The 22,976-nt window shown below is 35.7% G+C and overlaps 1 protein-coding gene and 1 pseudogene across 1 annotated transcript in view; one reads left to right on the forward strand and one right to left on the reverse strand.

Moving 5' to 3' along the window:
• The window catches only part of Ndufaf2 (NADH:ubiquinone oxidoreductase complex assembly factor 2), a 198,520-nt gene that overhangs the window by 79,624 nt on the left and 95,920 nt on the right, over nucleotides 1-22,976 (reverse strand). The window contains exon 2 of the mRNA XM_004862893.3: nucleotides 3,553-3,642. Coding sequence (XP_004862950.1) covers nucleotides 3,553-3,642 — 90 coding nt within the window. The remainder of the gene's footprint in view (nucleotides 1-3,552; nucleotides 3,643-22,976) is intronic.
• Nucleotides 18,412-19,660, forward strand: LOC106010919 (WD repeat domain phosphoinositide-interacting protein 3 pseudogene; annotated as a pseudogene).

Raw genomic sequence — 22,976 nt, forward strand, 5'->3', positions numbered from 1 at the left:
GCGTTTATACTTATGAAGTTTTAAAATCACTCTCAAATCACTGTGCTTCATTAGAAAAAAAATCAGGAGGGGAATTGCAGGCATTCTCACCACTATATCTACCTGCATCTATGCCCATGTACTGGGTTTTTCTGATAACACTGTAACAGGCACAACTATGGAAGGAGCAAGTTACAGAGGAAAATGAAATTAGTTTGGGCATGGTAAGTGTGAAGTGCTTATTCAACATTCAGATAAAGATGTTAAATTGTGAGCCAAGAATTTGATGGAAATGTCTGAGTTGTAGATAAAATTTGGGAGTTTCAAGGAAATAAATGGTATACAAAGCCATGAGACTGGTTGAAATGACAAAGGGGATGAGAATAAGTAGAAATTGAGTAATTTAAAAACTGACTCCAGGAGTCATTTTCCTCTGTAACTTGCTCCTTTCATAGTTGTGCCTATTAGTTATTGGCAACTTCATTTTTTCCAGTTGAGGCCATAAAGCTTATGTTATTACTGACTACTTTCATTCTCTCACATTCCACATTCAATTTGTCAGTAAATCCAGTTGTCTTTACTTTTACAAGAGATCCAGAATGCAACTACATCTTTCCATTCCTAGTGCTACTCTGGTCCAAGTCATAGTTGTTCTCTGCCTAAATTATTACAAAAGTCTCCTGTTTCCAAGTTTTGACTATGTCACCTTCAGCCACTTCGCAAGATAGCAGCCACAGGGACGCTGTTAAATATAACTTAGCATATGTCTAATTCTTTTCAAAACTCTCCAATGGCTTCTAATCTTACTCAGAGTATTAGCCAGAGTCTCTATAATGGCTTACAATGGCCCAAAAGATTGCACATCCTGTGAACTTTCTAAATGCATTCCTATTATTTTTTCTCTGGCTTTATCCCTGTCACATTAATTTCCTTGCTGTCCCATAACTACCTAAGAATTAGTATAGTTTCTGTTTCAGGGCTTTCATCTCTGTTCCAGAAATACTCCTCTGCTAGTTATCTGCATGGCCAGATCTTTCTTCTGTCTTTATTCAAAAGTCACTGTCTCAGCAAGGCCTTTTCTGAACATTATTTAAAACTGCAGAATCCTCCCATATCCTCCCTATTCTCCAACCCAGAATGTGAGCTCATGAATGCAGAGGTCCCCAGCAGACCCTTGTTAAATAAATGCATGAAAAGGCAGGTTGTTTAATCCACAGTGTAAGAGAATATGAGTCATATGGGTACCTGTGTTTTGGTATTAATAACTGATAAATGACAATTTGTATTCAGCTGGACCAGAAAATACTTCAGATTCATTTGGTGTTGACATCTTTAAAATTTTTTTCTCTCTCCTTCCCTGTTTACAGTATTGCATGTGTTTAATATTAATTTACTTTTTCATAATGTTCTTATTTTTATATTTAATTGATGTGTAATATTGTTAAATTTCTTTTTCATTTCAGTGTTTGGTTGATATACTTAAGAATATGCCCCATGGGATAGTTATGCTGAATTACTAGATCAGGATAGAGTCATAAAAAGCATTAAAACTTCATTCTAATTCTCTGAATGTTTCAAAGGCTAAAAAATGAGTCATTACCTATTTGTTTATTTATAACTTAATTTATTTGTATAAACACTTTTAATTCTATATTATTATTGGAAAAATGACAAAATAAGCTCATTATAAGAAGGAGCAAGCATTATTTGAAAATTCCAATTGTAGCTTATGACACTGGAAAGTCTGTTAAAATAGGAAAGCTCAATTATTCCTCCTAGGGGTTGCCAATTTATATTTTGCTTTTCTTAGAAAAAAATCCCCGTTACATATGATATTTATGCTCTTTTTTCATAGTTCTAGTATTTTCATAGCTAACAAGCAGAAATGGCAAAGATACTTTCACTCACTTGCTTATGTAAAAGTTAACACAATGTCCATAGCGATTGCATATAAGGTACCATGTTATGCTCACCAAGAAGCACGGATCCACAGGTATGTAGCTGTATAACCCAGGCAACTTATCAACTTATCTAACTTTTCTCAACCTTAGATGTTCTATTAAATGTGTATGATTACAGTGTCTACCATAAAGGTTGTTGCGATGATTGAACAAAGTAATGATTGTAAAGCAATGGCATAATACCTGGTGTTCTTGGTAAGTATTAAGTGATATTTAAGATAGGTATGGGTATTTTTGTTAAGAATATTTTAATAACAAAGGCAAACTTAAGCTACAGTTCATTTGTTCAATGAATTATTTATTGAGAACTTATGTGCCTTACTATGTGTTTGCTAGGCACTATACTAAGAAAGGTTAAACAAAAAAGGGAAATTCATAACTAGGATGTGAGATGCCACTTAGAACTCAGACTTACTGTTGAATTTCACTGAGAAAAATTAAATTGAGAACTAGAAGGCTGCTGGAAACCTTAGAAATATTCTGTCTCTCTATGTATTCCAATTTGCAAACTGGTTTCAGTTTTCCTCTCTGTAGATCTGCTTTTTCTGAAGAAAATTTTGATTGTGGGTTGAAGATGGCTATTCATAAACTACCAAATATACATACATGTTACTGTTCCAACCACAAAGAAAGACAAAAGATCTTTCATCTTAATTTCTAAATCTTAATATAGGGATCAACTCTTCATCCTTGTATAAACAGGAAGTCAACTAACAGACACATTGTAAGTTAAACAAATATTCCAAATGGTATGTACAGCAAGTATTGTCCAAAATTGACAAAAAGTAAAACTAAGATTGAAAAGCATAGCAGTTTCTCAAGTGTGTGGGGCAGTAGTGAGTGCCAGAGACAAAATTTAAATCAGTGCAAGGTCAGTCCATGAGAATGTGTGCCTCTTTATATTCTGCATCCTAAGAGGTTTACTTGCTTCATTGTAGTCCCAGCTCTGCTAAACGCTTTGTCATTCTTTTTGCTATACATGTGATCTTAGTTACTTTTCTTGTGGCTGAGATAAAATACCCAAGACCCAAAGTTAAAGGAGGAAAAATTTATTTTGGGTCACACTTTGTAGAGGTTTTAGTTCATAATCTGCTGGCTCCAAGGCAGGGTGGCATGGCAGAGTGGCATCACAGAGGAGAAACTGTCCATGGCAGGCAGAAGGCAGCAAGAGCAGACAAGCAGAAAGCGGCAAGCAGCAATCATAGCAGCCCTCTTTCTGTCCCTTATATTTTATCCAGGCTACCTGTCCTTAGGGCGGGTAGCACTCACACTCAGATTAGGGTACCCTTAATCTTCGCATCCTGCTGTGAATCAATCCCAGCATCACATCCTTAATCCCAGTATCACACACTCTAGATCCAGCCAACTCCAAAAAGCTCCACATATGACTGCATGAGGTTTTGGGGGGCATCTAGACATAAGCTATAAAAGTTCACTTAATAAAATTTGTCACCTTCACAGATTTCAGCAAAATTAGATGTTAAAAAAGTTTGATGGAGTCACACTGTAAGTTTTTGCAAAGAGAAGTATGTTATTATATATATGCTCACTAATTTTATGTATCATTAAACAATTTACACCCTAGAACATTCTACTAAAATCAGAAACTTACCTTCCCATTCTACTGGGATATCACCTACTTCATAGTCTATTTCATTTTTCTTTGGTGCTTCTATAATCCTTTTCTCTCGAATAGATTGTCCTATAAGAGAAAAGTAATTAATGCATTTTTAAATGAATCTATGACATAGTAGTCATTACAAGCAATACCTTCTTCTTTTTTTTAACAGCACTAACAGTTTATTTGAAAAGTGTGGGGTGAAGGGGTGAGGAAAAAACTGGCTCTGCAGAGTGAACATGGGCCAAACAAGAGAGAAAAGAATTAAAAAGAGCAAAAATAAAAGTACATCCTTGGTCTGGGAGACGCAGTGTGGGCTACTGTGAGGAGTCACGATAGCAGCTCCTCATGGTGTCCAGTAGTCTTTATGCTATTCACATCTCATGGGAGCTCAAGAAAAGTTCCACACAGGGGTCCTGAGAATTATTTGGTGCTGTCCTGGTGATATAGGGGGAATAGATGCGATTCTCAAACTTGCTAGATATCCAAAATGCAAGTTCACGTTCTCTAAAATCAAAGAATGAATTCTAGGAACAATGAAGATTAAGAGTAGGAAAAATTTATTGAGAGAAAGATAGCTTTTGTCTAAGAGACAGAAGGGGGACTGGAAAGTGGGTCACCCCAATACCTTCTTTTTTGATGACCCACACCCTTTCATAATGATAAAATAAATTAGGAAAAACAACAGATTCTAGGTAGAGTTCTGAAAAATTGCCTCTTGTAACAAAAATACACAAAACTCTTAAATTGTCTATCATAGTATGAGAGATTAATTTTGGTAGGATAAATCTACATTCTATGTAAAGAAAAAGAGGAATCAAAGAATGCTGGAGGGCACAAATGACTAACAAAACATTTTAGTAATCAATAGTGTTCAACTCCTTCAAGCTCATGAGCCTATATATTAGAGGTGCCAACAGCTGCTGTGACTGCCTAAGGGAATCAATATTCATGGCTCTTACCAAGTATGTGATAGACCATGAGACCTTGCTGCTACCCTGTACCTACTATACATTGGAAAACCCAAGGGAACCAATCCATGGGTTGATTCTGCAGCCCATCTGAGTCATTAACTCTAAAGGGAATATAAAGAAACAGGGACAAAAACTGATGAACCTTAGATGTGGTGCTTCAGATGAGAAGTCAAGATCTCGGTAGAATGGCAACATATATGAATAGAAAAGTATCAAATAATAGTGTAAATTTCTCAAAAATAAAATGTTGATTACTACCCATTTTAAGTTTATAGAAGACATAAAAGTATTTATTTTCTTCTGTTTTCAGAAAGTCTTCATTATATCCTTCAAAGTGTCTTTCTTAAAATGGTGGCTTCAAAATATTTGTCTGTCATTCAATCTTTGACCTGGGGAAACTAGGTAGGTTTTCTGCTTCCAAGTAGTTATCGTAAATACTTGTGTACTTCAGGGGGTATGAACCGAGACAGAAAAGACATTTGTGAATAATGACAAAGGGAGCAGCATGGCTTAACAGCAATTAAATCACTTAGGGAGAGAAATCTGGGCCTTACAAATACTCCTTTCTCTTACCACTCCTATGCCAACCTTATACTATGCTATATAGACTGTGTGACATTTCTCTCACAGCAGAGGGTCCATACATATACTGGTATTTTCACTAGAATGCTATTTATATTCATATATAAAATATATCATAACAAGTGTTATTACTAAGTATGTTTATAATATCAATTTCCCAAAATATTTGAGTCAGTCAAAATATCTGTTTTCATATACAGTAGTTCTTACTTAAATAGAAAGATATAAGTATGTCCTTTTATCAATAATAGTTAAAGAAAGAAAAACAATCATCTAAAATACATAATGGTAGTAAATAGAATTCTGATAGTGCTTGTGTGGTCTGTAAACTTTTAAGTGTACCTCAATAAAGTTTAGCATATGAAGAGAAGACAGAGAAATGTATAGTTCCTAGGAGCACCATACTAAAGGAGACAGGTATATCTGTGAAATAAAAATTAACATTTCCATTTTTAGGTCTATAAATTACCTTAAAAGCACTCCCAAGAATTTTAAAAATTAAAAGTAATGGCTATTTGTGTATAAATGGCAAGGCAGGAAGAATAATTCATGAGCTAGCTTAATTTCTTGATAATCACTGAGTAAATATTTGTTTATAAAATTGGTGACATAAAAGATGTACTTTTAAGAAGTACACATCTTGGAGATCATCATGGCCAGTTGGACGGTAGCAGTGAGGGACAGACTGTGATAAGTTCATGGAGGAAAGCAGGTACACTGAGGCAGGCACAACAAAGAAAACCAGATTTGGCAAAGTAATCAGGAGAAACTCACTGGACCAAAACCCAGCACCAGGGGGTTCAAAAGGAAGCCAGAGGGTTTCTGTACTGAAGCATCCCTGGCACCCCAGATACGGCATACTTGCCATCTTAGGACAGGACTGGGGTCCCTGAGGGAGGGAGTCAGCATTTCAGAGGCTGCCAGGCCAATGGACTAAGATCCCAAGCACTCTCTCTACCAGGCAAAGAAACACAGTCGGTGAGATATCGTACTTACAAACCAGGGCATCACAGAAAGTAAAAGCTAGAGAGTAGTATATGAGAGGATACTGGCAGGCCCTTGGGAATTTGAAAACAACCAGCCACTCCAATTAGAGATGAGAATATGAGTAATGAGTAAACTGCAGCCCTGAGGCCTCACAAGCAAGCAGTGTCTGGGAGTGGCAAGACTCTGGGGAAAAAAAGAGGCCAGACCTACTCAGAAATAATTATGTGCCTATTCCTTCCCCGTATACTGAAAGCCTTGTGCTTACGAAACATCCTGTGTGTTTTCCATGGCTGCTGGCAGGCACCCACAAAAAACAAAAACAAAACAAAAAACCAACATTCCCTGCCAGGAACTGCTGAAAGAAGGGAGCTCTGGGGCTTTACCGAATTCATGAATTAGAGTGATCTTTTGGGGAAAGGGATCAAAAAAAAGGATCACGGTCTGAGAGGCAGACAGTGGCACCTAGGTCAGAGGGCATCCAGGGATGCACTAAGCAGGCTCCTGAAGGGAAAACACAGAAGCGACCTTAACATTTACCCAGCAGTGGGAGGTTGCAGAACAGAGAAAAAAGCTGTTTACCACACACACAGCCCTGCTTACAGCCAGGGGGCAGACCCAGAGAGCCATCCTGCTCGTGGGCAGACATTTAAGCAAACCACAGAGATCTGCTTTTATTTTTTCCTTCCCTTTCTTTTTTCTTTTCCCTTTCCCACTCTTTTTTCTTCTTTTTCTCTTTCTTATTCCCTTGTTTTCCCTTCCCTTCCTTCTTTTCTTCCTTTCACTTGGCATATGACTTGTCTATATATGTGCAAAGGAGAGTAAGAACCAGTGTTTGAAATTAAACAGTATCTTTCGTGGGCATGTAAGGGTAACTTTCATCAAAACTATGCATAGAGGATCCAAGTATGAATTACCAACAAATTAACAGGCTCCAACATACTCACAACTTCTCTCAGTCTGTAATTTCACTTTTTTCCCCCTACATCCCTCCTCTTGCTCCAACAAAAACTTTTAAACTCCCTCAACACTATCCCATTACTCAAGCTATAAAAGTAGCTCAGAGTCTTATCTAGTGTCAGTATTCCACCTATTGATATTTCTCTTCTCTCACTTTCCCCCTCCCTCCATATCCATCTGTTAGTGGCAGTATCAGTACAGAATGTGAGTGGCACTGATAAAATGGTAAAATTGTTAAAGCAAATGTTAATATTTGTGACATATACAGTTCGATCTGTTGACATTCTTAGAACCAGCAGGCACTTTCTCTTTAAAACAGTGACCAGGTCCAATCTGATGCATGTGATTCAGAGATATCTTCAAAACAAAAAAGAAGAAATGGATTCAATAGCTGCTAGATAACACAAAGAAGACTAAGGTAAGATAAACCAGAATTAGGGAAAAATCAAAAGACATCACAAATAGCATAAAAATACATTTACAAAAATCATAGCAGAAAACTTTCCAAGTATGGGGAAAGAATTCACATACAGATAAGCAAGTTATATAGACCACAAATAGCCATGATCAGAAAAGAACATCATAGGCAATATCCCAGGAGTCCAAAAAAAAGACAGAACATTAAAGCTATTAAAGAAAACCAATAAAACACTTATGAAGGTAAATGCATTAGAATTATAAAGGTAAATCCACAGCAAGCTTCTCAACACAAATGTAAAGGCCAGCAGAACTTGGAGTGAAATATTACAAACCCTAAAAGAAAACTTTTAACCTAGACTAATATATCCAGCAAAACGTCTTGCAAGATTGATGGAGAAAAAAGTACTTTTTATGACAAAGAACACCTTAAGAAAATCTTGACCACCAAACTAGCACTACAAAAAATTCTCAAAAATATCCTAGACAGAGATAATGAAGCCAATAATAATAAAAAGTATAATGGAACAAAAAACACCAAGCAGGGTGAGCAGTTACATAAAATGGAAAAATAAAGGAATCAGCAACACAAACACACACACACACACACACACACACACACACACAAAAATGCAATCAGAGGAATCAGTTAATACCTTTCAGGAATAACTCTCAATGTATGGGCTGGGGATTTAGCTCAGTGGTTTCGCTGCCTGCTGACCCGAGTTTGATCCCCGGTACCAAAAAAACCAAAAAACCCCCCAAAAAACCACCTCTCAATGTAAATGGTCTTAACTTCTCAGTCAAAAGACAGATGGGCAGACTAGATAAAAAACAAAACCAAACAGTGTGCTAAATACAAGAGACACATTTAAACCACAAAGAAATTCACAGCTAAAACTTTGATGACAAACAATATTCCTTGCAATATGACTTCAAAGCAAACAGGAATAGCTATCCTATTTTCTGACTAGTGAACCTTAAGCCAAAACTGATCTGGAGAAACAAAGACAACTACATACTGATTAAAGGAACAAATCAACATGAAGAGGTAGCAACTTTAAATACATATGCACCAAGTACCAGTGTACCAAATACCAACTTCATAAAAAAACCACTACTAGGCATAACAGATCAGATAACCATCAGCACAATTATACTGGGGGACCTCAACACTCCAATTTCACAAATAAATCAACTAAACAAAAACTCAACAAAGAAATATCAGAGCTGAACCACACCTTCAAAAAATGCATTTAATAGATTTCTACAGTCTTCTTTCTATCAAAAAACAACAGAATATACATTCTTCTCAATCTCACACAAAATCTTCTCCAAAATAGACCACATATTATCCCATAAAACTTGCTTAAATAAATTCAAAAGAATCAAAATTATTCCATGAATACTATCAAATCATAGCACACTGAAACTAGAAATCAATCAAAAAAGAATCTGCAGAAATTTTACAAACACTGAGATAATAAATAACATATTCCTGTATACTCAATGGGTCACAGAAGAAATCAAAAAAGAAATTAAATAATTTATCGAATCAAACAATAATGCTAGTACAATATACCTGAATCTGTAGGACACAATAAAAGGGCTTCTAAGAAGGAAGCTTATTGCTGTGAGTGCCCACATTAGAAAAGCAGAGTGAACTCAAATAACCTAGTGATGTACCTCAAAGTCCTAGAAATACAATAAACAGTATAAACCCAAACCTAATACAAGCAAGTAAATCATAAGTAGTATTTATAGTCTCTGTTGAGTCATGGAAGTAGTCATTACACAGTGATCTTTGTTTAGTGTGAAGATATTTTCAGTGCTGCTTGATTTTTTAAAAAGTGGGTCACAAGTTCATATTTCTTTTTTGTTGTCGTTGTTGTTTTTTGGGTTTTTTTGGTACCAGGGATCCAACTCTGGTCCTTGCGCTTGCACAGCAGGCAGCCAAAACCACTGAACTAAATCCCCAGTCCACAAGTTCATATTTCTTGATTTGGTATTTAGTTTAAAAATCATACTAAATTAACCAATAACAAATGAGATGCTTTTTGAAGAACAAACTATTCCTTACTCACTTTTATGCCAAAATAAATTTTCAAGTTCATGGCTTTATTAAATTAACTTTTGTCTTTTTAAATGTTTATATCTTATTTTGGTTCTTTTATTTCTTCTAATAAGACAATTGAAATATTAGACTGAAAAGCCTTTTCCTGTTCTCTGTTTTGGAGAATCCAGGAAAGTATCAATACAGGCATTTTTCCCATCTAATTTACGCCATTCTCATACCACAGACTAAAGAGTGAAATAATATCTAGTGTAGCTTATTGCTCATCAGTTATCTTGTCAGCTGCCCTGAAAAAAATCTTTTTCATGGATTTGCAAATCATTTTATACTTCATTGTATAATTTCTGAGAGTTTTGATCTCCTTTTATGGTAAAGTATGCCCCTCCCTGATGCTGGTATTATTAGAGATGTTGGCCATTTACCCTTACAAAGATTCTTTGGAATGGAGAATGATCATTTTCAGTATCTTTGAGTTTTTAAAAATTCTGTTTTATAAGTATATCTTATTTTCTCATGATTCTATACAATTTTTCAAAATACGAATAGAAGCTGAGCTTATGACCCTACACATTTTTACTAGTTTCATTGGATTTATCACATAGATTGGGAAGGCAAGCTAAAGATGCTAAAATAGAATGCTCTTTATAGTTTGAATGATTTCAGAGTTGAACACTAGTACAGTATTTAACTCGCTGCTGACTTTCTTAAACTGTGGCAACTAAAGGTATCCTCATCTAGAATTAACTAGTGAAATATTCGTCACTCTTACTGCAGATTCATTTGCTATCATAACTGTTAAGTTCTTGTGCCTTTGTTTTTAGTGAAACTGGTTCTATCTATGCGCTCACAGAAAATTCCAGTGTCATTTTGGATAACTAACCTAACTAGTCAAGTTAACCAAAAAAATCCATGGCAGGGGAGAAGGGTTCCTTTTTTAAGCAAAATGCGATTCAATTATTAACCAAGTTAAATTATTTTGATTTCAAAAGAAGTTTTGTTTCTGATGAGCACTGAATAAATGTGTGTAGTTTTCTGTACCAGATTTTGACCTGGTTTTCAAGCACTATAATGTGGGATGGATAGTTAGAAACAATAATATGTTAATGTTTCTATTTAATCTTTTCAGAACTGAATCGTATCTCCTTTTATCAATTTTTTCCTGTGTCATGATGTTTGCTAGCATTTAGTACTGTGTTGGTCCAGATATGGTTTTATATGCTCATTTTTATTTATTTCTCGTACCTTGCAGCATGCTCTATACATTCAGTCCTTAAGGGGTTTATTTTACAAACTGTGTACTTGTAAGGTGTATTAGCAATAAGACAAAAGATTGAGCAAGTTTATACCATAATTTTGTAGAAAAAAAGAATCTGCTCAGTATCCATATTCCATCCATGAATAACCTGAAATATGGGCAGTTTTAAGAAATAAGTAAAAAAGAAATGAAAAGAAAAAAGTAAATCATAATCACAGTGGAAATTAATAACATTGAGATTAAAAAACACAAAGAATCAATGAATCAAAGAGTTGATTCTACAAAATAATAAACAAAATAAATCCTTGGCCAAACTTACCAAAAGAAGGAAAGAAAAGACCCATAATGCAATTAGAAATGAAACAGCAAAATCAGAAAGACACAGATGAAATCCAGAGATCCATTAGTAACTACTACAAAAAATTGTACTCCAACAAATCAAAGAATCTAGAATAAATGGACAGATTCCTAGACAATATGAATTACCAAAGTGAACCAAGAAGACATAAAAATCCTGACTAATCCAACAGCAGGCAATAAGATTGAGGTAGCAATAAAAAAAAAAAAATCTACCAGCTAACAAAGGCCTGATGGATTTACCCCCACTAAATTCTACAAGAACTTCAGGAAAGATACAATGCCAATACTTCCCAAGTTCTTTAATAAAATTGAAAGGGCAGGAGTACTTCCAAACTTATTCTAGAATGCCACCATTACCCTGACTCCAAAATCAGACAAGAACCCAACTAAAAAAGACCAATCTCTTTAATGAACATAGACACAAAAACCTCAGCAAGATACTGCCAAACAGAATGCAACAAATCATCAAAAAGACCACTCCATCCCAGGGATGCAAGAATGGTTCAACATCCATAAATCAATAAATGTAAGGGCCAGGGATTTAGCTCAGTGGTTTCGCCGCCTACTGCACAAGCACAAGGATCAGAGTTCGATCCCTGGTACCAAAAATAAACAAACAAACAAACAAACAAATAAACATAATACATCACATAAACAGAGGCAAAATCACAAGATCTTTGACAAAATTCAACATCCATTCATGATAAAAACTCTGAATAGGTACAGAAGGGCCTTATCTCAATCTGATAAACCTATTTATGATAAACCTACTCCCAACAACCCATTAAACAGAGAAGAAAATGAAAGCTTTTAATAAATGAATCAGGAACAAGAGCAAAGATGTCTACTATCACTACTCTTGTTCAATATAGTACTCGAAACTTTAGCCAGTTATAAACAGTGAAAGGGAAGATGGTAAAGAAAATTTTAGGGAGAGCAATTCATATAAAGCACACAATAAAACTTTATGTTGGTTAATAACTAATAAAATTGAATGGCATAAATTTTACCTTTGTTCTCTACTTCAGTTCACTGATTAAAAGATATGCTAACAAATTATGATTTTACCTAAAGGTAAGCTATATGAGTATGAAAGGGACAGGCTAGTCCCATTTTGTTTTGCAAGTTTGCAAAAAAGATTATTCATCTTGCTATTTTTATCCACTTACTTTTTACTGACATTCAAAAAGATAAAGACTACAGTCTTTATAGCAAGTTCTGCAACACTGTAACATTACTGTAAGATGGGGAATCTTTGAAATATAGATGGCAACTGCCTCTATGGAAGGGGGCACTGGCAATGCAAAGCACAATTTTTACTGAAAGAAAAATAAAAAACTTAAAACATTCTATATTCTTATGACTAGAAGTGCACAAAATTTCCAAAACACAAAAATTGGAAATATGTTTTGATTAAAATATGTCATATACATGTATTGAATTACCATAATGTACCCTATAAAGCTGTACATGTTTAAAAAATTAAAAATTCTTTATTTTTAATAATAAATAAATGAAGCTTAATACTTTTTCCTACTCTTGCTCCCTTTTATAAGCTTTAAGGATTCAGAGATATGCAATTTAGTCTAATTTACCAACATATCATAATTTTATGCTAATGTGGATTATTAATCGATGTTTATGTGACACATTTAAGAGATGAGCAGGATTATATTTACTGAGCAACAATTATGTATATCATTATAATAGGTGCTAATTTACTTTAATTCTCACAACAATCTTCACTGTTATAATTGAGGGAAATGATGCTCAATGAAAATTTTATGGGCAAGGAATGGTGTATTTTATGTCTAATTTTCATATAGACTTTTAAGAAGTGTGCTAATATAATCCCTCTCTATGCTACAAAAAAATCCACAAGTAGTCAGGTTCATAATACCTCCTCCTTTATTTTTTACTTCCTTTATCCAACCCACTTTAAAATCACTTTGTATATACTTTCCATGTCTTCCCTTTGCTTTGCACCACAAAACAACTTACTCTTCTGGGACAACAGTAGTGTCTATTGGCTAGCAAAAGGATTGGAAAAATCAAAATCTGAGCATTTGCTTCCTTATCCTTCAGAAAAAATAATGCATAATTTCGGATCTTTTTTGCTTCTGCTTTGGATTTCAGCAGACTCAAGCCGAGTTGAAAATTTTTTTTCTCATATTTATTTTTTCTCCTTTTAAAAATGGGGAGAGTTACTGCATCTCTAGTTTTATTGTTAATCAATACATTTTGCTAGTGTGCAATTCTGTAAGTTATAGATTAAATGAGATTTGTAAATTACTCCAGAAACTGAAGTACAATTTACAACATAATTCCTATGATAAAATATGTTGAATTTAAATAATCTGCTTACATGCAACTTTTGGAATTCAACAAATTTGTAGGTAAGAAACTTGCCATACTATTAACATATATGAAAATACTGGGTCTTTGGGCATAGTACTCAAGGTAAAAAGAAACAAGAATGCTGAAACACAGCAACACTATATTTTTTCTTGCTACAGGGTTGATGCACATTTGCCTTGTCCTGTGGAATTCAGATCTTAAAATACACATAGCAAAACACTCAAATATTTGCTGACAATAAGGTTGAGTTTCATTGCTATTCTGCAATGATTCTTTAAAGTAATACCAAGGATAGAACAGGGATCAGTTCCCATTATTTAACTTTTATCTCTACGATGAACACTACCAAGATTATTTCTACAACTCTACCCACTCAATGAAGTCCAATATGAACTTATTTAAATCAATGCTCTACTTAGATATCTCTACACTTTTGTAACACAAAGTTCTAGTATTTTATTACAATATTGCTCTTAGCACCTAGGCTCTAAAGTTGTCCTATCTTTATTGGCAAGGCCTTTAAGTTCCCATTTGTGAAAATTTTGCATTAAAGCAAGAAAAATATGTAAGACACCTCAAGCCAACTGGTCAATACGAAGTTGCTTTTGTTGCTGGTAGAAATCAATTAGTAAGGGGTAGAAACTCCTTCTTAAACCCTGGTTTGAGTTTGATTTCTTATAGGTAGGGGAAGAATGCCATAGTCCCATCTATACCATAACCGTAAGTATTCTTACCTAACAAGATAGACCCAATTCAATGACACTGATTCCACAGTTTAATGACATTTGTCTGTGGACTAATGCTGATGTCAAAAAGCCAGTTGTAGAGCCTTCCTCCCATCAGCTCTTATTGCCTTACAAGTAACCTGGTTGGAACTATTCTATGGGCTTCTTGGGACTAAGAAATCTAGGGTCTGGCTTGTGTGATCAGATGTTAAGACACACACTTTTCCTAGGTTTAAATTGCTTTCCCTTTCAAATCGCTCAAATCTTTTTTTTTTGGTAGCAGGGATCGAACTTGGGACCTTGTGCTTGCGAGGCAGGCGGCAGAACCACTGAGCTAAATCCCTGGCCCTATTTTGACAGTTATTACCATTTTACCAATTTCCTAACTAAAAAAATCACTTTTTAAAAATAATATGAATATACTTAACTATTGTAGTACTCTTGAAATTAACCAGGTGACATGTCAAAATTTATTATTTACCATGGCTTAAAGTTTTTTAATTTAAAAAAGTTCATTTGGTTTTTTTTCCCTACTGTTCTCCTCTGCCCAACAATGCAAACTTTCAACAAAATATATTTTCTTTCAATGTTCCTCTGATTTATTCCTTTTATTTTATATTTAGTCCATACCTTCATCCAAGCCACTTTTTTTTTTTTTGGTACCAGGGATCGAACTCAGGACCTTTCGCTTGCAAGGCAGGTGGCAGCGTCACTGAGCTAAATCCCCAGCACCATCCAAGCCACTCGTTTCACGCCTATATTAATTTTTAGGTTTTCACTTAACCATGCTGTATTCTGATATCTATTATTTATTGTTCAGAAATTCTTTCTTTAGGGGCTCACTCACTATTCAATTACACATAATCCTGCCTTGTCCATGGGGTTTAGGTGGGACTATCACCCCTTCACCTAGAGGTAGGAATGTAAACAAAGTTTGCCAGAGTATTTCAGCCCTTTAGCTACAAAACAACTATTTTAGGGATAACACACAATTACTGTTGGCAGATCAGAAGTTTCCTAGAACTTTTGCTGCAGCTTCCAGAAAGACAATTCCTCAACTTCTATGATTATGAGATATGAAGACCACATAGACCTTGAACTGCTGTGATCATTATTCAATGATGTGGAAAAAAGCTATTTATGAATGAAAGCATTGCAGAGCCATGTCAGGGTCTGAGAATATATCCCGGTGACACTGAGCACTTGAATCTAGTTCAATTTCTGTTGTTATATTTGCTACAAAACATTGTATTATTTAGGGTCAACTAAGCTGCAGTAACAAATAGACTCTAAAAACTAAGTAGCTTAAATAATAAGAAATGTAGTCATTCTTCTGTGACCATATCTGGATGGATGTTAAGGTAAGCCATGCAGCTCTTTCCACTAGTCATTCAAGGAACCAGGATGATGGTTTATTCAACAGGGTTTTCCTGAGCATTGCTATTTCATTCTGCTGGGGGGCGGGGAGGATCACTGAGAAGCACATTATGAAGATTTTTATGGGCCCACCCAGGAAGTGATTCACAACACTCCTACTTATAATGCACTGGAGAAAATTTAGGCATACAACCACACAATTTCAAAGGAAGCTGGTAAATGTAATCTAATTGTGTCCACAAGGAGAAAGTAGGTCTTGGTAGAAATCTAGTGTTCTCTGCCACAAATATATTCCTAGATATAAGAAGCTGAACATTAGACCATATCATATTGGCCACCAGAAAAACTATTTATATTGAATTAAAAACTTAGTAGGATACTATTATTCATAATTGAGGGCTACCATATGACAAATCTAGCTGAGTATGATGATGTATGACTGTAACCACAGCTACTTGGGAGGCTGAGGCAGAAGTATCACAAGTTCAAGGCTAGCCTGGGCAACTTAGCAAGACCCTGGTGCAAAATAGAAAAGGCTGGGGCTGTAGTTCAGGTGTAGAGCACTTATGTAGAATGTATGAGGTCCTGGGGTTCAAGCTCCAGTACTGGGGGGTGGGGGTGGGGGAAAGTCTAGAAAAAACCCTTATCAAATCTATCCAAGAATATAAAAACCATGGGAGAGTCACATCAGATATCACTACTATAGATAGCAAAAAATAATCATCATTTTTCTATTATAGGTCTATAAAAGATTAATTACACTGACTCAGTGTTACTGAGGATGTAGGAAATGTAACAAGTTCTTAGACTGTATGAAATATAAATTAACCAGTATTTTTGACCAACTATTTTCTTTTCAGGACTAACTACCAAGAAGATCAGGAATGAGGTCAGAGGTATCTCTAGTGGGGTAATTATATGAATTTCTGTTCCTTCTCTACAGGTAGATTTTTTTTAATGTACTGTTTTTACAATAAAAGCAAAATGAGGCTACTTTTATTTCTGGAAAACGAAACTAGTTATATTCCTTCAAACAGTTGTTTAGATGACTGATCCATAGATAGTCTAAAGGTTTTCCCTTTTTGAGTTGGGTGCTGCTAAGCTCAGAGCCACATTTGGGTCTGCTCTTGGAAAATGTGCAGGTAATTAGAGTTGATTTTAGAGCTTCATATCTGACTGTTTTTGCCATCCTGATTTTACTTTTTTCTTTCAATGTAATTTTTGCCTCTATCTTTGAGTCCTCAATCTCATGTCTCTTCTTGAAGACACAGGTTTTGGTTTTTGTTTTATTTCGATGTTGGGGACTGAACCAGGGCCTTACACATGCTAAATGTAATAACAGTTTTATTGTACCACAATTCTATTACTCTTCCTACCCAAGACTCAAACTTCTGTAATGTGTATATTTTTTATATAGCAAAAATCTAAATTATTCACCTTAGTGTTTGTATACACATTGAATGCTGAGGTCAAACACTGTGCTATTATATATGGGAGAAAAGAGAAAGAAGGCTCAAGTTGCTTATACTCTGAGTCAATGATTCCAGTATTTTTTCCACTATGACTCATATGTGATCACCTATTGGCCTCAGATTCCTGGAGGCATACCAAGGTATATGCTATGTACAACTGTCAACACAATAGTAATAAATTTGTCACTTTGGCTATTATTGTTCTGGGACATACTGGTGGTCTCAGGGGTCAGATAGTTAAGAACAGATTGACTACAAAATGACAGATAAGTGTAAGAGAGAAAATGCCGTATGCTTATGGTACCAGACAGGAAAAAATAAGTGACCTTCAGCTGCAGAGTAAAGACAAAGGGAAAACTTTCTGTAAGAGATAACTACCAAATAAAGAATTAGACTGCCAAAGGAGAATGAAAATTAAGATGGCAGATTTTACATGAGAAAGATAGTGAGAATATTTTTGGAGGCTTGAATATACACTACTTTGTATCATATGTGATACTTTCTGTGTTACTAGAAAAATCAGCTAATCCATAGGATAGGATTTTTTAGATAAATGAAGCCAACTCCTTTGAAAAGTAAATATTCCCAATCTGACCATTTTAATGATTTTAAAAATAATTTTAGGGTTTAAAAAAATCTTTAGTAAACTACATACCTTTCATGTTCTTACTTTCTCTTTGGATCTCATCTAATTATTAACAAAGCATGGTGGATACTCGACCATAAATAAGTCTTAATGAGATTGGCTTTGGGGGTAGCAATGCTGGGTATTGAACCTAGAGCTCTGCACAGGCTAGGCAAGTACTCCACTGCTGAGCAATATCCCCATCTCTTCAGAGACAAATTTCTCTAAATTTTGCAGGCTAGTTTCAAAGTTGCAAAAAGTTGTAATCCTCTTGATTTAGGCTTCAAAGTAGCTGGAATTCCAAGCATGCACCACCTTATCTGGCTCAAGTCATTTCTTAAAGCTTTTAAAAATCAAAAGATGGAAATGTATTTCAGTCATTTATTCAACAACATCATGCATTAGGTTAAAAAATGTCCTCATAAAATTTTGTGTAGCTAGATAGAGATGACAGTTGCACAACAACATAAATGTACTGAATGCCACCATATGGTACACTTTAAAAGTTAATTTTATGTTGTCTGAATTTTACCTCAGAAGCTGAGGACAAGTACTAAAAGTATAAAGAGTTATGGCTGATCATGGCTAGGGACAAAGCAGTGAAACCTCATATAACTGCTGCAGGAAGAGTGTTTAAGAGTTAACAGAGTGACAAATCATGTACACTGATATACCTCATCACCACCACCAATGACTAAAATTAAACATAAAAGGCAACAAGTACCTACAGGAGTTCTGCCCCTCCTCCCTATGCCCAGCACCTCCCTCCCTCAAAAGACCTGCAGGTTTGAGAAGCAATGGACACCAGGAGGCACCAGGAACTTCCTGCCCTGTAACTCATATGTTAATGGGCTGCTGTACCTGGCTTCACTTGGGCTCACGGATGCTTTGCATGTGGGTTGGAAAGTGGATTTCAAATCTGTAACACTGATCCACTCAAAGAAAAAGAGAAACAAGAATTTTTGGGGGGAGTTGGCCATGTGGAAATGTTATTTTGCTGCAACTAGTCAGCTTTAGCTGGAGGCGGAAAAAGCTGAAATGTCCTCCCAACAAAGAGATGATCTGAGATAACCTGAAGAACACACAGAGGTCAAGGCAGTCAAGTTACAGTGTGATAGAATTGGTGGTTGTTTTGGACTCCATGATTAAGGTGTTCACATTCACACACAATCCTCACCAGCTGCTCATCCTCGAAACCTGCTATAAACCCAAAGGCCTTTGTGTCCCGTGTTCCAATAGTAACAATTTCTCCTGGCCTTCTCAGGCACTCAGAGGCCACGTGCAGCTTGAGGACCTGGCCAATACCTAGAAGACATTTCTGCTCACAAAGGTGGCCTGAGCTGCATCACTCTCAACCTGCAGGGAACAAGAATTGCAACCGCCTCTGAAAAGGAGACCCTTATAAGAATTTAGTACTTCAGGGCTGGAGATTTAGCTCAGTGGCACCAAGCCTGCCTCGCAAGCACAAAGTCCTGTGTTCAATCTCCAGTACCAAAAATCAATCAATCAATCAATCAATCAATAAAAGAATTTGGTACTTCATCAGAGCATTTAATCTAAGAGCTACAAAGGCGATCTCAAACAGCTAAAAACAGCTAATATCTACTGCATCAACTTCAATGAGGATGCTTCCCTCATCTGTGTGTCCGGCGACCATGGGACAGTGCACATTTTCACAGCCGAGAATCCAAAAAGTGGTAAGCAGTCTAGTTTCAAGTTAGCCAGTTTCCTTCTAAAATATTTCGGTTCCAAATGGAGTTTCTCAAAATTTCAGGTTCCCTCAAGCACTCCATACATTTGTGCTTTTGGGGCAGAACTGAATGCAGTCGCTGAGATCTGTGCTGACAGCAGCCACTACAAGTTCCTGTTCAACTCCAAGGTAGAGTGCATCCAGGACTTGTATACACAGTTCCTGGAGATACCCGATGTCAAGCTGTGACTTTAACCTGTGAGTGCCATGAGTGGCCCCACTACCCAGTGCCCTGCAGACTCCTTGGGCTGGTGTGGGTGCCCAGGGGGCCCTGGAGAGAAAAGGGTTGAGAGACTGTTCAAGATTTTGATCTCAAAGCCATCCATGGCTGTCTGCCTCCTTGAGAAAGGCTCCTGTTTCCCATATTAAAGAAAATAATCATCAAGGCACTAAAGACACTCAGTGGCTCACACAGCTCGTGCCTACCTGCTGGGCCACTACCTTTTGGTTCAAACTTAGTGGCTCTACTGCATCCTAACATAAACAGACGCTCCTCATAAATCTAGGAACTGTACTGGGAAAAGGATGGACACAGTGAAGTTTGTTTCTACGATAGATCCCATTGTTTTCACTGAGCCTACAGATGGGAGTGAGCAGGTGCATCCTGGCATTGCATAACCCAGGCCAATTCCTTAGCGTAAGAATACCAGCAGCCTGCACCAGAGGACACCTTGAGATCCCAACCCTGTAGGAGCCATTAAAACGACACAAATACCAAAAGCCTCAATAAGTAGATAGTCCCATCCTCAAGTTCCAGGAGAGAGGGACAGCTGAGGCTCACAGTTGGATTTGGGTTAAAAGAGTTTGCCCATTATGTGTAGGGAATAATGTAAAGCATAGACTTTAAAAATTAGTTAAAGAAGACATTGTTACTTAAAGGACTTCTCTATAGAGCTGGGCATGATGTATCCTCTGGGCCTCTATGGTATGGGAGGAAATGTCTTAGCCATTGCTCCATCCCTTTCTCACTGTCTCCGCAACATTTATTAAGTAGTGAGTAAGGGTGGGTGAAATACATCCAGATCATAATTTTATAATGCAAAAATTTACTTTTTTATTACTTCAGCTGGCTGTGTGTCACAGTTGTTGCGTGGGGGGAATACAGGAAGCAACCTTCACCTTTGCCCACTTGGTTGATGTATGTACATGTGATAAATTATTAATGTGTGAGTTTTACCCACCTTATGATCTGTGTTACATTTCTGTGCATTTATAATTTGTTTTATTAAATGTTTTGTTTTGATTTTTTTTGTAGGATTAGCCCAATTCAGTACAATGTCACATGAAAATTCACTTTTCCAACTTTGGAGGAGGTTAAAAGTGATTCATCAGGTGATTCAGTTACCAATGATGATGTAAATCATATAAGCCAAAGAAGCTGTGACAGTGAGACGGAGCAAGAAATGACAAAGGAGTAGAGAATGAAGACCTTGACTCAGATGAGAAAGAAAACAATAATGTAAACAAATATTTGACTAGTTGAAATGCTATAAAATGGACATGTATACCTGAACAATGTTCAAACCAATGCTCAAACTTGATCAGGAAATGTTATTAGGTTCTTGCCATGGATTAAACCTATTAGACAGCACTGACAACACTTCGATTCAATGTTGGAAATTTTTTGTAATGGACAATATGCTACAAAATGCTGTGAAATGCACTAATAATGAAATACAAGTAAAATGTTCTCTATGCAATAGAGAAATACATCTCACTATCTGAACTAAAAGCGTTCACAGGTCTATTATATATAGCAGGACTTTTTCATTCAAATCGTCAGACTTTAAAGGATTTCTGGAGAAGTGATGGATGTTGCACTGAGATTTTTAAAGCAAAAATGACACTCAAGAGATTTTGTTTCCTTCAAAATTGCCTACATTTTGATGGCAAAAACACCAACCAAGAAAGAAAAAAAAATCCAACAATTTGGCTGCTATTTGCTCATTTTTTGAAAGCTTTGTTTCAATCTGTCAAGCAATTCATATACCAACTGAAGACATGGCAATTGATGAACAACTTGCATCATTTTGTGGTGGTTGTAGCTTTTGGCAATATATGCCAAATAAACCTTCCAAATATGGTATAAAATGTATGCCTTGGTAGATGCAAAAACATTTTACACCTTGAATTTAGAAATTGATCCTGGAACTCAGCACCAGGTCTTTATTTGTGCAGTAATAAAACGTATGACATTGTGAACAGACTTGTTGAACCTATTTCAAAAAGTTACTGAAATGTCACATTTGACAGTTGGTTCAGTAGTTACTCACTGATGTTACATTTGCTAAAAAAACACCAGTTTGGACCAGCACAGGAACTATTCACCAGAATAGTTTCACAGAGAGTCCCCCAAATGTTGCAAATTCACAAAAGAGAAATGTATAGTATAATCTTTGGATTTCCTAAAGATATTACATTGGTCTCATATATGGTAAAAGAAAAAAAGTAGTATTGATAATGTCAATGTTACACCATGATGGTAAGATTGATAGTGAATCCTCAACACAAGTGAAGCCAGAAATGATTACATTTTACAACAAAACAAAAGGCAGAGTAGATGTTGTTGATGAGCTATATAGCAACTATGATGTCTCTCAAAACACAAAGATTTGGCCAATGGTTGCATTTTACTCCATCCTAAACATGTCAGGCATAAATAGTGTCATAGTTTACACAGAAAATAACAAACACAACATATCATGGAGAGATTTTCTTACAGAACTGGGATTAGAATTGACAAAAGATCAATTACAACAGAGGAAGAACAATACGTATCTGCCCAAAGAACTCTGCAAAAGAATTCTGCAGAAGACCGATGAACAGACAGGTAAAATATCACATGAACCTCCTAACAAAATAGTAAGACCAGCAATGTGTCAAGTGTGTCCTACGAAAAAGGACAGGAAAACATGTGCTATCACTGTAAGTAACACTTATGTATAGAACATACTGTTTTTATATGTGAAGATTGCTTTAGGTATCATAATTGAAGATTATTTTTGTTGTAGAGTTTTATTTTCATCTTAGTTCATATAGAAATTTATGTTGTTACTTTTTGGATTTTGTAAAAGAACAATGTGAAAATGTTGATGTTTATTATAAACACTAAAATAAATATTTCATTTATAAATATTTCATTTATAAAATAATAATTTAATATTTTATTTTATTTTCTTAAAATATTTAATAGTATAATAAAATTCATAAAATTAAAATAAATAATTGATAGAAATACACTTAAAAATAGATATGGGTGTTAAACACTCACCTTACACTCCTTGTCATAAAACTTAACCTTACTCATGCCGGGGTAGCTGCACACTAATATTTTGGGAATGAAAAGCACATATCATTTTTAAACATTATATTTTTTTAATAACTAAAATAGGTTATGGGCTTCACATTGTCAGTGTTCCTTGAGGTATCTATTTAATTTTCTTAAATCCCTTGAAAGAATTTTAACTTCATGGTTTTGATTTTAGGCTGTAAACATTTACAATGT

The sequence above is a fragment of the Heterocephalus glaber genome, unplaced genomic scaffold (genome assembly GCF_053883595.1).
Source record: "Heterocephalus glaber isolate CG9 unplaced genomic scaffold, H.glaber_assembly_v1.0 deba00001543, whole genome shotgun sequence".
Taxonomy (NCBI): Eukaryota; Metazoa; Chordata; class Mammalia; order Rodentia; family Bathyergidae; genus Heterocephalus; species Heterocephalus glaber.